This window comes from Heterodontus francisci, chromosome 12 (assembly GCF_036365525.1).
Source record: "Heterodontus francisci isolate sHetFra1 chromosome 12, sHetFra1.hap1, whole genome shotgun sequence".
In the NCBI taxonomy this organism is placed as follows: Eukaryota; Metazoa; Chordata; class Chondrichthyes; order Heterodontiformes; family Heterodontidae; genus Heterodontus; species Heterodontus francisci.
Window position 1 is genome coordinate 52,780,871 of NC_090382.1, and position 16,384 is coordinate 52,797,254.

Sequence of the window (16,384 nt, forward strand, 5' to 3'; positions counted from 1 at the left end):
ATGCTGGCTTTGTCTGATGCCCAAATCCCGTGAACAAATTAAAAAGAAATATAGGTGGGGCCAGCCACAGAATGAATGTATGATGGCAGGTATTACAAGCAAACTGAAATATACCAGATGTGCCATGGGAGCATGTGGTTAATAAAATGGAGGGAGGGTGATTTATAGCTGGCAGATTGGAGGCAAAAGTTTTTGCTGACAGACTTATGTCTGTGTGCAAAGGCCTAACATAGTTGGACAGTGTATTTTGGCTACGTGTGAGGAACTGTGGGTTCGCTCTTTTTACCATGAAGTATCCTGTGAGGTCACCGAACTTTGCGGAGATTATGGAGCTGGCACTAATATCCAGTGCCACCTTCCTCTACTGAACTCTAGCCATTCACCTTAGGGGTTTTCCGCTGCGGATGCTGTGCATCTTGCTGTTTGTTAAACTGGCTGCACGTTGTGACAGAGAGGCCTTACTACCATATAGTCCTGCCTTGTCCTCCCTCTCCTTTTCCACAGTCTGCCCCTTTAAGCTGCTGAAATACTTGAAACTCTATAGCAGTGCGAATTTCCCCCTGCTCCGTCATGCAAAAGGATAATCTCATGCATCACTCTAATGGGAACCTGCTCATGATTATTTAACTTAGTTAACCTTGGAAAATGAGCTGGGGTTAGCCATGTACACATCAAGTAAGCAGAAAACTCCCCTCGCCCATCTTCTGTCAGTGCAATAGTCGGATGAACGATCTCAGCAACTGGTTCCGCCACACCAACCAATTTTCCAAAATGAGCATTAATGTATTAATCAGCATGCCCCATCCTACAACTGAACTGAAAAAGTATAATATTCTGAGAAATTACCCCAGGTGGATATGGTGGCAGTATTCCACACCTAGGGCAAATTGATGTTAACAATTCCTGGACAGTGGGACAAATCCTTTGCAATTGATTTTGGGCTGGGGGTGGATAGTGAGGGGGTGAAAGAAAATCGTGAATCCAAAAGCATGTGGAATTCGAAGAATTTTAAAACCATTCTCATCCTGACCTACTTTGTGTCTAGATTTTCTGCCTCCCTTTCTCCAACCCCCTTCCCATTGTAAATGTTGTGATAGCAGATGCAGGAACGATTAAAAAGAATGTCTGGAGTATCAGAAAAAAAGTTTTTAAAAGAGAAAAACCCCCTTGGGATTACATTTTGGATAATGAGTGCATTCTTTAAATTGTTTCCTGTAGTTTTAGAATGGCCCAAGAACATACATTTGGGAAACCTTCAAAATCTATAATGCTGTACACATACAAAAGCAGAAAATGCTGGAAATACACAGCAGGTCAGGCAGCATCTGTGGAGTGAAAAACACCTGAACCATTAACTCTGATTTTCTCTTCACAGATGCTGCCTGAGCTGCTGAGTATTTCCAGCATTTTCTGGTTTTGTTTCACATTTCCAGCATCTGCAGTATTTTTCTTTTGTAGATGTAATGCACATATACCTTTTGCACACTTGCTTGTATGGCTTCAAAACATGGTGTAAGCAACAGCAGCAACTTGGATATAGATAATGCCTTCAGTATAATAACGCATCCCAAGGTGCTTAAACAGCAAAGAAGGAAGTACTGTGCAATGGGCATAGTCTGAAGTAATGTGATACATTTTCATAGTGCTGGTTTCACCTGTTGCATACTAAATCACATGGAAGCTGCTGCTAATAATCTCCCCTTGAGTTAAATTTTTCTTGAGCTATTTTTAAGCCTCATCGCAAACGACATGCTTTCAGTTTGACTGTGCTACATATCACATCACACCAGGACCTGTGCAATTTTTATTGCAGAATAAAAATAATGTTAAAATGTCCAAAATGTAAAATTTGCATTGGGTCACAATAGAGTGCACATTGAAACAATAAAAAAGGAGAACGATAGATAAATGGACCAAAGTACGGTGAAGAAAAATTAAACAGCTATGGCCCATAAGAATAATAAACTTGAATGAAAAGAAAATACAAGATACATAAAGGATGAAAATTAGAACTAAAGGAGGTAGGAAAAATGCCCAAAATAAAAATAGAAAGTGTCACTAAGAAAAACAGCTGAGCTGCCAAAGGTCCAAGGTTGTACCTTTGTTCATTTCTACTGTCTGAACATGTCAAGAGCAGTTAAAATATGATGAGCTCAACATTGTACTAATCTTTTGCATCTCTATTCTTCCTGTTTGTTAATGGATTAAAAGGAAGGTAGAAGTAGTAATGGATGTGGAGATTTGTGTTCGTACTTGCAATAGTTAATGATGGCAAGTGTTGAATTTATTTTCATGATCCTGGTGGTGTTATACAGCAGGTGTGTCAAGTTAGCACATTTGCCAGTTTACATGCCTTTTGTACATTTAGTTTAGTTTAGTTTAGAGATACAGCACTGAAACAGGCCCTTCAGCCCACCGAGTCTGTGCCGACCATCAACCACCCATTTATACTAATCCTACACTAATTCCATATTCCTACCACATCCCCACCTGTCCCTATATTCCCCTACCACCTACCTATACTCGGGGCAATTTATAATGTCCAATTAACCTATCAACCAGCAAGTCTTTGGCATGTGGGAGGAAACCGGAGCACCCGGAGGAAACCCACGCAGACACAGGGAGCACTTTCAAACTCCACACTGGCAGTACCCAGAATTGAACCCGGGTCACTGGAGCTGTGAGGCTGCGGTGCTAACCACTGCGCCACTGTGCTGCCCAAATTGTACAATCCCTGAAGTGATAAAAAGATAAACTGTACAGCAAGTTAAATGGAATTAATGTGTTTATTTTTTGGTTCTGCAGTGTGATTTAGGTGTTTATTTTATAGTTAAGAGTTACGATCATGATGATAAAGCCACTGCAGTCATTTGAGCAGTGTTCTTCTTGTAATACTTGGTTTCCACATCACCACGCAGCAGCTGGCCACATACCAGAGGAGTCTATAGCTGTTTCCCTGGGCCAGCTGTCAGACGAGTCATTGAAAGAAGTCTTATTAGCTAAAAGTCAGCTAGTTATACTTTTTTCAACTTAAACATCGCCCACAACAGTTTAATAGAATTCTTCATCAAGATGGAGAGTGAAGTAGTTGATTCTGAGACTATGGTCCTGAATCTTAGTAAAGGTATGAGGCGCGAGTTGGCTATGATGGATTGGGAAAGGTAAACATTCAAAGAGCGCATGGATGAACTGCAACAATTGTTTATTCCTGTCTAGCGCAAAAGTAAAACAGGAAAGGTAGCCAAACCATGGCTTACAAGGGAAACTAGAGATAGCATTAGATCCAAGGAAGAGGCATATAAATTCGCCAGAAAAAAACAACAGACCTGAGGATTGGGAGCAGTTTAGGATTCAGCAAAAGAGGACCAAGGGATTGATTAAGAAGGGGGAAATAGGACGAGAGCAAGCTTGTGGGGAACATAAAAACTGACTGTAAAAGTTTCTATAGGTATGTGAAGAGAAAAAGATTAGTGAAGACAAATGTCGGTCCCTTACAGTCAGAAACGGGAATTTATTATGGGAAACAGAGAAATGGCTGACCAACTAAATGCGTACTTTGGTTCTGTCTTCACAAAGGTGGACACAAATATCATAACAGAAATATTGGGGTGCACACGGTTTCGTGAGAGAGAGGAACTGAAAGAAATCAGTATTAGTAGAGAAATGGTGTTGGGGAAATTGATGGGATTGAAGGCCGATAAATCCCCAGGGCCTGATGGTCTGCATCCCAGAGAACTTAAGGAAGTGGCCCTAGAAATATTGGATGCATTGGTGGTCATCTTCCCAGATTCTATAGACTCTGGAATAGTTCCTACAGATTGGAGGGTAGCTAATGTAACCCCACTATTTAAAAAGGGAGGTGGAGAGAATGCAGGGAATTATAGACCAGTCAGCCTGATGTCGGTAGTGGGGAAAATTCTCGAGTCCATTATCAAAGATTTTATAGCAGAGCACTTGGAGAACAGTGGTAGAATCGGACAGAGTCAGCATGGATTTACAAAAGGGAAATCATGCTTGACAAATCTACTAGAATTCTTCGAGGATGTAACTAGCAGAGTTGATGAGGGGGAGCCAGTGGCTGTGGTTCATTTGGACTTTCAGAAGGCTTTCGACAAAGTCCCACATAACAGACTAGCATGTAAAATTAAAGCGCATGGGATTGGGGGTAGTGTACTGTGATGGATAGAAAATTGATTGGTAGACAGGAAATAGAGTAGGGATAAATGAGTTTTTTTCCGAATGGTAGGCAGTGACTAGTAGGGTACCGCAGGGATCAGTGCTACGACCCCAGCTATTCACAATATATATTAATGATTTAGATGAGGGATCTCATAGTGATAGAGTTTTACAGCACAGAAACAGGCCCTTCGGCCCAACGCGCCTGCTCCGACCATTTAAACACCTGTCCTAACTAATCCCATTTCCCCTCACTTGGCCCGTAGCCTTGTATGTTATGGCATTACAAGTGCTCATCTAAATACTTCTTGAATGTCGTGAGTGTTCCTGCCTCTACCACCCCTTCAGGCATTGTGTTCCAGATTCCACCAACCTCTGGATGAAAAAATTCTTCCTCAACTCCCCTCTAAACCTTCTGCCCATTACCTTAAATCTATGCCCCCTAGCTATTGACCACTCTGCTAAGGGAAAAAGTTTCTTGCTATCTATCCTATCAATGCCCCTCATAATTTTGTATACCTCAATCAGGGGTTCCCCCTCAGCCTTCTCCACTCTAAGGAAAACAACCCTAGCCTATGCAGTCTGTCTTCATAACTGAAATGCTCCAGCCCAGGTAACATCCTAGTGAATCTCCTCTCTCCACTGCAATCACATCCTTCCTATAGTGTGGCGACCAGAACTGTACACAGTACTCCAGCTGTGGCCAAACTAGCGTTTTATACAGCTCCATCATAACCTCCCGGCTCTTATACTCTATGCCTTGGCCAATAAAGGCAAGTATCCCATATGCCTTCCTAACCACTTTATCTATCTGTGTTGCTGCCTTCAGTGATCTATGGACACCACCCCAAGGTCCCTCTGACCGTCTGTACTCCCTAGGGTCCTACCATCCATTGTATATTCCCATTGCCTTGTTAGACCTCCCAAAGTGCATCACCTCACACTTCTCAGGATTAAACTCCATTTGTCACTGCTCCGCCCATCTTACCAGCCCATTTATATCATCCTGTAGTCTAAGGCTTTCCTCCTCACTATTTACGACATCACGAATTTTCGTGTTGTCTGGAACTAAATGTAATATCTCCAACTTTGCAGATGACACAAAACTGGGTGGGAGAGTGAGTTGTGAGGAGGATGCAGAGAGGCTTCAGGGTGATTTGGACAAGTTGAGTGAGTGGGCAAATGCATGGCAGATGCAGTATAATGTGGATAAATGTGAGGTTATCCACTTTGGTAGCAAAAACAGGAAGGCAGATTATTATCTGGCTATAAACTGAGAAGGGAATATGCAATGAGACCTGGGTGTTCTCGTACACCAGTCACTGAAGGTAAGGTGCAACAGGCGGTAAAAAAGATAAATGGTATGTTGGCCTTCATAGCGAGAGGATTCAAGTACAGGAGCAGGGATGTCTTGCTGCAATTATACAGGGCCTTGGTGAGGCCACACCTGGAATATTATGTGCAGTTTTGGTCTCCTTATCTCAGGAAGGATGTTCTTGCTCTAGAGGGAGTGCAGCGAAGGTTTACCAGACTGATTCCTGGGATGTCGGGACTGAAGTATGAGGAGAGATTGAGTCGGTTAGGATTATATTCACTGGAGTACAGAAGAGTGAGGGGGGGATCTCATAGAAACCTATAAAATTCTAACAGGACTTGACAGGGTAGATGCAGGAAGGATGTTCCTGATGGTAGAGGAGTCCAGAACCAGGGGTCATAGTCTAAGGATACGGGGTAAACCTTTCAGGACTGAGATGAGGAGGAATTTCTTCACCCAGAGAGTGGTGAACCTGTGGAATTCGCTACCACAGAAAGCAGTTGAGGCCAAAACATTGTATGTTTTCAAGAAGGAGTTAGATATAGCTCTTGGGTTGTAAGGGATCAAAGGATATGGGGAGAAAGCAGGAACAGGTTACTGAGTCGGATGATCAGCCATGATCATAATGAATGGCGGAGCAGGCTCGAAGGGTTGAATGGCCTACTCCTCCTATTTTCTATGTTTCTAAAGTAACGAGTCTGCTAAATAAGTCTTGATTTCTTTTTCAATACAGATAAAGGTGTCAGTTGTGTCTCAACCTAGTGATGATCTGTAGCTGCTTATTGGAGTCTACATGAGATTTTGTCACTCTAGCAAGAGGAAAATTGTGATGACCCTTTTAGGATATGCAAATTTCAAAGAGTCGCTATATACATTCCTTGTAAATTAGCAGAATTTTATCAACAGTTCATGGTCGTGAATTTCCATTGCCCCTAATTAACTGAGCTAATGGATGTTGAGACTTGACTAATATCTCTCGGGTAACTTTTGTTTCCTAATTTTGATTTTATTTTTGATTTAGAGAAATAGCTGAGAAACCGACAAGCATCAGTTTTTTTTATTAAAGGTAAACTACTGATACAGTAATCTGATATTCAAGTTAAATAATTACACTGTAATGTGCATCACCACTCAATCCAATGCTTACAGCTGATGTTTTAAGATTAAAACTTTTTATGGATGTATTGCATCGTTCTTCTGTTCTGTGGGTGGTAGGGGAGGGGGATAGGGTGTGAGTGCAGTGTTGAGGAAATGGTCAATGCAGCCTGCAGCAGAGTGAAGATGGTTGGGAACCTCAGTGGTATAATTTTCATTTCCATATATCCTTCACAAAGTAAGTTCAGTGATGCAATTACTGAAGTCTTTTCCACTTGAAACTGGGCCAGTTATGCTCCATTTGCTGTGCTGTACTGTATGTACTGCCACTGATGTCTGACCAGACTTCATATCTGATGGGGGGTGCGGGATGGTGGCAGAAACCCAACTCCATGTGTGTAATACATGTCTTACACATATTACAAGGCTGCTTCATTATCCCCTTTGAGTTTTAAAATCTAACCTCAAATCGCCTGCTAAAGGCATTAATTTTAAACAGGTGTTAACTGGCATGGGCACTTACTTATAATACTCTAAATGTGCCACAAAATAAGTTCTTTAACCCACTTTGTACAGTGTACTGTATAGTCCTTTCTAGCAACTAACTGGTTCATTTTAAGATGCTGTTACGGTAGAACTACATCTGATCACCAGACTTTACTCAATAACATAACCTGGGTCATTCTGTGATATAGGCCTCGGTCTATCCATCCTGCCCCCTACCACAGCCACCATTTTTGCCACAAAGCTATTTTGTTGCATGTTTATCACCAGACAGGAAGAAATGCTCAGTGTTAAAATGTTATAGATTATGGAAAATCTTCTGATTGATGTAAACTGGCAGACATTTGAAAACCTTTTCTGTAAATGTTAATTTAACAGTTATACTAGAGGAATTATATACATAGTATTTGCCTGATAATTCTGCTTCTTACAAGCTTATTCCTTAAAAAACCAATAGAATTAAGTTGTGATATTCAGTATTAACATATGAATGCTTTAAAACCTTTGTATGAAATTGCTTTGTTGGTTGTTTTTAATGAACACATTAATCCACTTAATTTAAATTTCACATTCAGCTTATTTTGTTTTTGTTTTGTGCTAAAACAACAGAACCTATTTGTTGTACATGCATGGGTTGGTGCAGATGAGTGCCTGCATAGTAAGTGTATGAGGTGAAATATATTCAGCTTCTTGTCATAAATGAAGTGACATAAATGAGACAATATGAGTCATAATGAGAGAAATTATAGACTTCTAAGGGGCACTGAGAAACATGTGAATAGCTAAGGTGGTAGAGGGTAATAATGGTAGAAGTGGAAATAAGAAAAGCTGGCAAAACAAAGTAGGACTTGATATTACGGAAATGGGCCGTTTGGTATTTGTTCTTCATGCGAGCAGTAGTTTGAATCCCATGTGTCCAATGTGTTCTCAAATCCCTTTATCCTCTTGTCCTTCTAACCGATTCTTAAATGTTGGCATGGCCTCACCTTCAATCACTAACTCCAGTAGTGCATTCCACAGACTCAGTATCCTCTTTTTGTTAAAAAAGTTTCTCTTGCTAAATTTCTTGCAATTAATTCTATGTTCCCTTGATCCAAACCCATCAACCACTAGAAATGATCTGTTTCTATCTAATTTGTGCTGTCCCTTCCAAATTTTGTACACCTCTGTCAAGTCACCAATAATAGTTCCTCATCGAATGTAAATATCCCCAATTTTTCTAGTCTTTGTAATTATTTCCACGTACCAGGTAGCATCTGAGTGAATCTCTACTGTTCCCTCTGTTGGCTCAATATCCTTTCTATTATGTGGAGCCTAAGATTACATATGAATTTCCAACTGTGGTCTCAAGATTTTATGTGGATTCATTATTATCTCTCTTCACAAAACCCAGTTTTATGAACTTATCCACTTGAGGCCTGCTTTTAATGTCTTGCGAACCTTAACTCCCAAGTATTGCTGCTCTTTCACCTGGTATAAGCTTTCCCCATTCAAATTGTAATAGATTTTTAACCACTCACACTGAATTCTGACACTTTTTTTTTGCCCACTCATGCGTTTTCTCAATATCCACTTGCAGCTTTCTTTGGTTCTCAGAATTATCATGCTTCCTACTTTAGTGTTACCCACCAATTTAGATACCACTCCCTATATCCAAATCACTAATGTACACATTGAATCAAAGCAGTTCCAGAACAGAACTATTCAATTTCCAGTTAAAGAGAAACTGCCCTTAATGTTAACTCCTTCCTCCCTTCATGCCCCTTAATCATCTTCAGTTGTCTCCTGTGTGGTTACCTGTTGAGGCTTTTTGAAAGTCTGTGCGTACCATATCCACTCCATTATCTCCATCCATCATATCTGTCACCTCAACTGTGAACAGTCCTGTTCTCCATATTATAAAAAGGACATAGTGGCTCTAGGAAAGGTGCAAAAAGATTTACTAGAATGATGTGAGAACTGAGAGGTTATACCTATCAGGAAAGATTAAACAGACCTGTGCTCCTTTTTCAAGAAAAGTGGAGACCGAGAAGTGACCTGATCGAGGTCTTGAATTTTATGAAAGGTTTTCATAGGATAGACATGGAGAAGATGTTTCCATTTGCAGGAGACCAGCAGTAGGGGCCATAAATATAAGATAGTTACTAACAAATGAAATAGGGAATTCAGGGGAATTGCCCACAGAGAGTGGTTAGAATGTGCAACTTACTGTCAGAAGAACTAGTTGTGGTGAATAGCATAGATGCATTTAAGGGGAAGCTAGATGAGCACATGAGGGAGAAAGGAATAGAAAGATGTGTTGATTGTGTTCGATGAAGGAGGGTGGGAGAACGCGTGTGTGGAGCATAGACACCGGCATGGATCTGTTAGGTAGAATGATCTGTTTGTGCTATAAATACTTTGTAAGATTTTGTAATATCTCAGTCAAGAAATCTTAGGTTTGTTCAGCACGATCTTTTGTTTTGAAATCCGTGTTGGCTGCTTCTAATTATTTTCTCTTCGTCTAGATATTTAGTAATAAAACCTTAAATTAAATATTCTAACATTTTACCCAGCAAAAATATTACACTTGCTAGCCTGTAATTCCTGGAGTTAGATCGGTCTCCCTTTTGAAAAGGGTTATTTATTCCTGCAACACATATCCGCTCTAATAAAATCCTGAGAAGAAGATTTCCATGTCTCTCCAGATCCTTGGATGTATCCCTTCAGGTCCTGGGAATTTGTCCTCCTTTAACTTGGGTACCTTCTCTAATACTTCCATATTTATTTATTGCAGTATTTCGACTCTGTCATTCTAAAAAGAATTCTCATCTTGCTTTTCATCAATTGGAAGATTAATCTCCCCAGTAACCTTTAACTTTTGTAAATACTATTGTCAATAACTTGAGTGTTGCTGCCAATTTCCATTTATCTTTATTAACTCATTACCCTCTCCTATCAGGAACTCACTTCACACTTAACCATTCTATTTTTAGTGATGTATTTGTGGAATACTGTACTGTTGTTTTTGATATTTTTGAAACACTATCCTCCTACTTCATCTTTCCTTATCCCTGTCTGTCTTTATTTTCTCTCATTTTTAGCAGATCTATGGAGCAGACCTCCATATATCCTTTTCTTCAATTTTAGCTCTTTTCTCATCTCTATTTTTCCACTGCACTCTGAAATTTAAAATTGGCTCTCTTTAATGGTGTTTATTCTGTTCATTTGCAATTTCCTTTCTAAAAACTAGAACACTGTTGATCTATAATCCTGTATCGATTTCTCTTTCCATTTCACTTCATCAAGCTTATTCTGCATCTTTGTAAATCTGCTCTCTTACATTCTAGAGTGACCAACGGTGTTGTGCTGCATTTTAACTTCTAGGCTGCTGAACCATTTGAGCTCATTCTGCTTTCTCCACTTTTCCTGTTTTGGTTTCCATCTCCCTTATTTCTCCCTCCCACTACCTCAGCTATTTTCCAATTGTGTGTGTGTGCGTGCGTGCGTACGTACGTACACGTGCCATGGTATCCTGCAAATCAACCTGCGCAGGCAGATCCATGGTTTAATGGCACCTCACACAATACAGTTCACTCAAATGTCCACTATAGATTACATGTTTAAATCTGACAGTGGGGTTTAAACACTCAACCTTCTGACCCAGAAACAAGAGTGCTGCCAAGGAGCCAAGCTTGCATACAATGTGCTAAGTTATATCATGTTCTAAGACATAAAGACCATTTGACGGCCATAACATTCCATACTAACAAAAGCTGCTTTTTGTTGCATTCATGATCCAGCAGTTGTGTTATATTCAGCCTCCACATGTACACTGATAACACACAGCTCTCCCTGTCCAGCATGTCTGCTGACCCCTCCACTGCCTCTGTGTATTCAGACTGTTCGTCTGATCTCCAGTCCTGGATGAGCTGTAATTTCCTCTCATTAAATAATGAGTAAGACTGAAGTTATCATCTTTTGAGCCCGCCACAAACTCCATACCCTTCTCATCAGTTACATTCCCTTCCCTGGCCACTGTTCCTTTTGAAAATGGCACTGGAAATTGTATGTCTCAAGTCTGTATTAATGCTGAAAACTGTATCTGAATTTTTATGAGCAAGTTGAACAGGACTGACCCTAATCCTTTATGCAACTTTTCCAGTGCTCTATGGAAAAGGGAGGTATGGAAAACATTACATGCTCGGTCCTGTCACCTTTCTTGGTATACTTCCCTGAGTCAGAGGCTTAATCATCATTCCAGGACTTAAGGCCTTAATCTAGGCTGGCACTTGAATATAGCACTGGGCAGAATGATATAATGTCATATGTCCCAGATAATAAAGCAAGGTTCTGTTTGCCATTTACAGTACTTCAGATGGCTTTCCATGACATTATTTGAAGAATAACAAGGAATCTGGCTAATATTATTTCTCTCTCATCTAACAGCAAAGGCAATAAATTGACTGTTCAATAATTCCACTGCTATTTGTGGAATCATGCTGTTTATAAAAATGTCTATGTCTTCCTACATAATCGCTACATTTCAAAGTAACTTATATATGTGAAATATTTTGGCAGATGTACTGAAGTCCTCTATAAATGTTTTTTTTTGGGAAATTGTCATTGTCAATGGCTCCTTTCCTTCAATAATTTGCATCTTATTAGATTTTCACCAACTTGTGTTTCAAGCTAAATATACACAGAGAAAAAATTACTTTTAGTGCCAGATTGTTGGTTTATGCTTCCCATGAAATTCTGTTTTGATTTATTTAGTGTTAGGACCAGTGGTGTATGGAAAATTAACCACTCATAGATAATGTAACTCATTTCTATCTGTAGCCTTTATAAGTTAGTTACCCAAGGTCGCTTTATTTGCTGGTATTTACTAATATGCAGTTAAAAAGATAATGGCCTGAATTTTGCGGTCAGTGGCGAAGCAACAGTGCTCGACGCTGATCTCAAAGAAAGCTGCCCACAAAGATCTAGTGATTTCTGAGGTGTGGATTTCCCCTTTCCTGATAGTTTGAATCTGGTGCCCAGACAAAGTGATCTCCAGCCGTCCAGCAACAGTGATGTCATCAATCAAGGTAAGCAGCCAATCAGCTTGAAATATTCTCTCACTCGGCAAATCAAGAAGTAGAATGCATCGGTTATCCTTCGTTTTTCATTAAATTTTAGAGAGAGTGGAATACATGATTGGAACAAATGTATGGGATTAAATTGAAGCTAAAATATCATTAGCAAATTAAAAAAAATTACAAATATTTTTATATTTTATCATAATGGAGAAATTTGACATTCCACAAATATAAAATTAGTTTTCAGGGCTAGAGAGGCTGTTTACTAATAATTATGAACTTAGAACGCCAGTTAAAAACCCAGTTACACGTCATTTAGCAAGGTGTAATTTTCAAGGGTTGTTATTGCAGACTACCGTAAAATGGCAAGTTTTCATCAGTTCACTGATCTCTAATTCAGTGCAGACTTGTGGGGGTGGTGGGGGGGGGAAACTTCAACAATGCACCTGAAGAAGAAGTGTAAAATCACTGACAGCAACTTCTGAATTTCCGCATTTAACTATGCATGTGTGGACTTCAGATGTTTCTGTCAGTTTCAGGGGAGGAATGACAGTGAATGCCAACGGCTTCGCCATTATTATTGCTGCAGAATCTGGGCCAGTACAATCCATGCATTGAGAAAGTGTTGCTTTCCTTGTATCTACAAACAATGATACCACCTCAATTACAATGCAGCACTAGAATCATAGAATGGTTACAGCACAGAAGGATGCCATTCAGCCCATCTTGTCTGTGCTGGCTTTCTGAAGGAGCAGTTCACCTAGTGCCACTCCCCCATCTTCTCCCTGTAGCCCTGTACATTCTTTCTTTTCAGATAATCTAATTCTCTCTTGAATGCCTTGACTAAACCTGCCTGCACCAGTTTCAGGCAGTGTATTCCAAGTCCTAACCACTCGCGTTAAAAAAAACTTTCCTCATGTCGCCGTTGCTTCTTTTTCCAATTAACTTAAAACTGCGCCCTCTGGTTCTCAATTCTTCCACCACTGGGAACAGTTTCTCCCTATCTACTCTGTCCAGACTCCTCATGATTTTGAATACCTCTATCAAATTGTCTTTCAACCTTCTCTTAAAGGAAAACTATCCCAACTTCTCCAATCTATCTATGTAACTGAAGTTCCTCATCCCTAGAACCATTTTTGTGAACCTCTCAACGCCTTCACATCCTCCCTAAAGGGTGGTGCCCAGAACTGGACGCATTACTTCAGTTGAAGCCAAACCAGTGTTCTGAACAAGTTTAACATAACTTCCTTGCTTTTGTACTCTAATCCCCTATTGATAAAGCCGAGGATGCTGTATCTTTTATTAACTGTTCTCTCAACCTGCTCTGCCACCTTTAATGATTTATACACAGATACACCCAGGTTCCTCTGCTCTTGCAACCCCTTTAGGATTATACCCTTTATTTTATATTGTCTCTCCGAGTTCTTCCTACCAAAATGAATCACTTCACACTTCTCTGCATTAAATTTCATCTGTCACTTGTCTGCCCATTCCACCAACCTGTCAATGCCCTTTTGAAGTTCTGCACTATCCTCTTCACAGCTCACAATACTTCCAAGTTTTGTATCATTGGTAAATTTTGAAATTGTGCCCTGTACACTAAGGTCTTGGTCATTAATATAAGGAAGAGCAGGAATCCTAACACCGACCCTTGGGGAACTCCACTATAAACTTTCCTCCAGTCTGAAAAACAGCCATTAACCACTACTCTCTGTTTCCTGTCACTCAGCCAATTTTGTATCCATGTTGCTACTGTCCCTTTTATTCCACAAGTCTGTTGTGCGGCACTTTATCAAATGTCTCTTGGAAGTCCACTTACACTACATCAACAGCATTACCCTCATCAACCCTTCCTGTTACCTCATCAAAAAACTCGTTAGTTAAATCAAACCTCAAATGATTTTATTTCTATTGGCCAGTGTTTGCCCCTCCCCACCAAAAAATATATGAAGACATGCTGGTTTTATTTATCAGCCTCACTTTGTAAAGAATTGGAGTTATATGATGTTTAAAGAGTTAAATGGGTTGGAAGCACGTTACCTTGTTCACAATGATGTCATTGTGTCTGCTTTTTTTTATTATTTAATGTTCCCCTTAATAAAAAGTGGAAGAATGGATTGAAACCTTTTCACACTGGTACAGACATAATGTTCATTGTAGATAGGAAGTGATGCAGCTGCCAGCCGGGCTCAACAGTCAAGTTTTTTGAAGCTGACCGTTGTAGGATCATATCCTGCCAGTAAACTCCCCTATGAGGCAAGTACACCCCCTTTAAGCAGAAACCAATTTGCTGTCCTAGCAGCCACTTCAGACGCCCAGTGTTGTAATTATGATTGCTGTTTTTGATTATGGCTGCAGTATTTGCTATACTGATGAAATTTAAATTTTCTTATGTAGGTAGGAATATGGGTGGGAATGTTGTCAGAGAAGTGGCTCTTCTTGTACCACTCGACAATCAACTAAGAAGCAGTTGGCTGTATAGGAGGTGGTGGGGTGGGATCTGACAAAGGAGGACTGTGAGTTATGTAGGGGAGAATGAAGAAAAGGGCTTATTTAAGTTGAATGCTGATTGTCACAAAGTAACCAGCTGGTGTTTATGGTAGAACATATGTAATCCTTTTGATCATTTGTTCCTTGTACAAAGAAACAAAAAAGATGAAGTGGAATAATACTGTCCTCACAAGCTTTACAGTGCATCTTTTTTTTATATATATTTATATATTTATTTTAAAAAAATGCTTTGGGTTCAGATAATGGTGATAAACCTGTAGGTTTGCTCTTGATATTGTAGAAATCTATCTTGGACTACAGTAGGAAAGTCCAGTTGGTTGCCTGTATTGCTTTTGGGTTTCTGCTATAGCGCATTTTAGATTGTCTTTTTTTTCCTGGGTTAATATTGCCGAAATGAAGGAATCTTATTTCCTTCTTTGGTAATACATTTGCGTTTGTAAACTGTAATCAGCTTGCTGCTTCCTGTGAATGTCCCCTGAGCATGCTACTGTATCAACATTTTGTTTCTGAACACAACAGCTGAATGGGCTTTGATTGCCTGCAGTTATTTACATCACGTTTCCGTAATTTGTGATACCCTGTACCGCTGGAATGTTGATCGTCGGCTTTGTGAATACAATTCAGGATGTCTTTCTTCCTTCCCAGCCCAATGTTATCAGATGTTTCATTGTACCCAATAAATTATCTTGAGTTGACATCCTTGCTCCCACCAAATCAATCATTGGCTCTCACTCCGATTGTTCCTTCTGGTACAGTCCTCTATTTTTATTTCCTTATATATGGCAGCAAACGCATGCTCAAGTGGTGTATGATTGGTCGTCTTCTGCCCTTGCTTGTAGCCAATCCTGCTCCACTCCATGATTATCCAAGAGGATAATGGTAGTTCAAGGTTTCTTTTCTCTATTATGAACTGCCTGCTCAAACCTCTTTTCCCCTGCCCTCCATACCTTTGCCTCCAATACCAAGTGCAAAAAGCACAGAGCTAATCATCTCTGCCTGACACCGATTTATATGATGCCTGTCTGACATAAAGTTGTGGATGAGGGAAAGTTTTCTCTGACTTTACATCTGGAAGAGCAAAATCATCATTTTTGGCCCTGATCATTAACTTGGCTTCCTTGCTGACTCCATACTTCACCATGCAAACCATTACATTCTGTTTGCCCCTGAGCTGAACTTCAAAAGTCACATTTTATCCATCACCTAGACTACTTGCCTCTGTTGCACTGGCTGTATCTGTCCCTCCCTAGTACCTGTTGCTGCTGGAAGATTGATCTGTGCCTTTGTTACCTGGCGATGTATTTCTCCAATGCCATACTTGCTGGCCTTTTGCCTCCATGAATTTTGCTTTAACCAAAACTCTGACCCACACTAAGTCCTGCTTACATATCACCCCTGTTCTTGTTTCAGTCCCTTGTGTTGAGTTTAATGTCTTCACTCTCAATATTAAGTCCCTCCATGGTCTCCTCCACAGTACCTCTTCAATCTTCTCCTGCACTCTTCAATCCTTGATCTTTGACACCCTGTGAATATGCACCCCCCCCCCCCCCCCCAACCAATGGCGGCAGAGCCTTGAGGCAATTCAACCCCACTCTCTCCGGAGCTCTTCCATGAAACTCCTTTAAAAGACCCTTTTGTTTGGCCAAGCTGTGGCTCTGCTGTATCTCAAGGTTTGCTGCTTTTATTTCTTTCATTAAAGGTGCTATGTAAATGCAACTTGCTG

At 40.2% G+C, this 16,384-nt stretch overlaps 1 protein-coding gene across 10 annotated transcripts in view; it reads left to right on the forward strand.

Annotated features, from left to right (window-relative positions):
• ergic1 (endoplasmic reticulum-golgi intermediate compartment 1) overlaps positions 1-16,384 on the forward strand; it is a 112,485-nt gene that overhangs the window by 24,289 nt on the left and 71,812 nt on the right. For 2 of the 10 annotated variants that reach the window (XM_068043421.1, XM_068043422.1), the window contains exon 2: positions 12,095-12,159. The exons of 6 other annotated variants lie outside the window; for them this stretch is intronic. Coding sequence is in view for 1 of the 4 variants with exons in the window: in XM_068043420.1 (XP_067899521.1) it covers positions 14,402-14,406 (5 nt within the window). In the remaining 3 variants the exon portion in view is untranslated. Of the gene's footprint in view, positions 1-12,094; positions 12,160-14,314; positions 14,407-14,520; positions 14,544-16,384 lie in introns of those variants that run through there. 2 more of the 10 variants (XM_068043420.1, XM_068043424.1) reach the window with 2 other exon arrangements.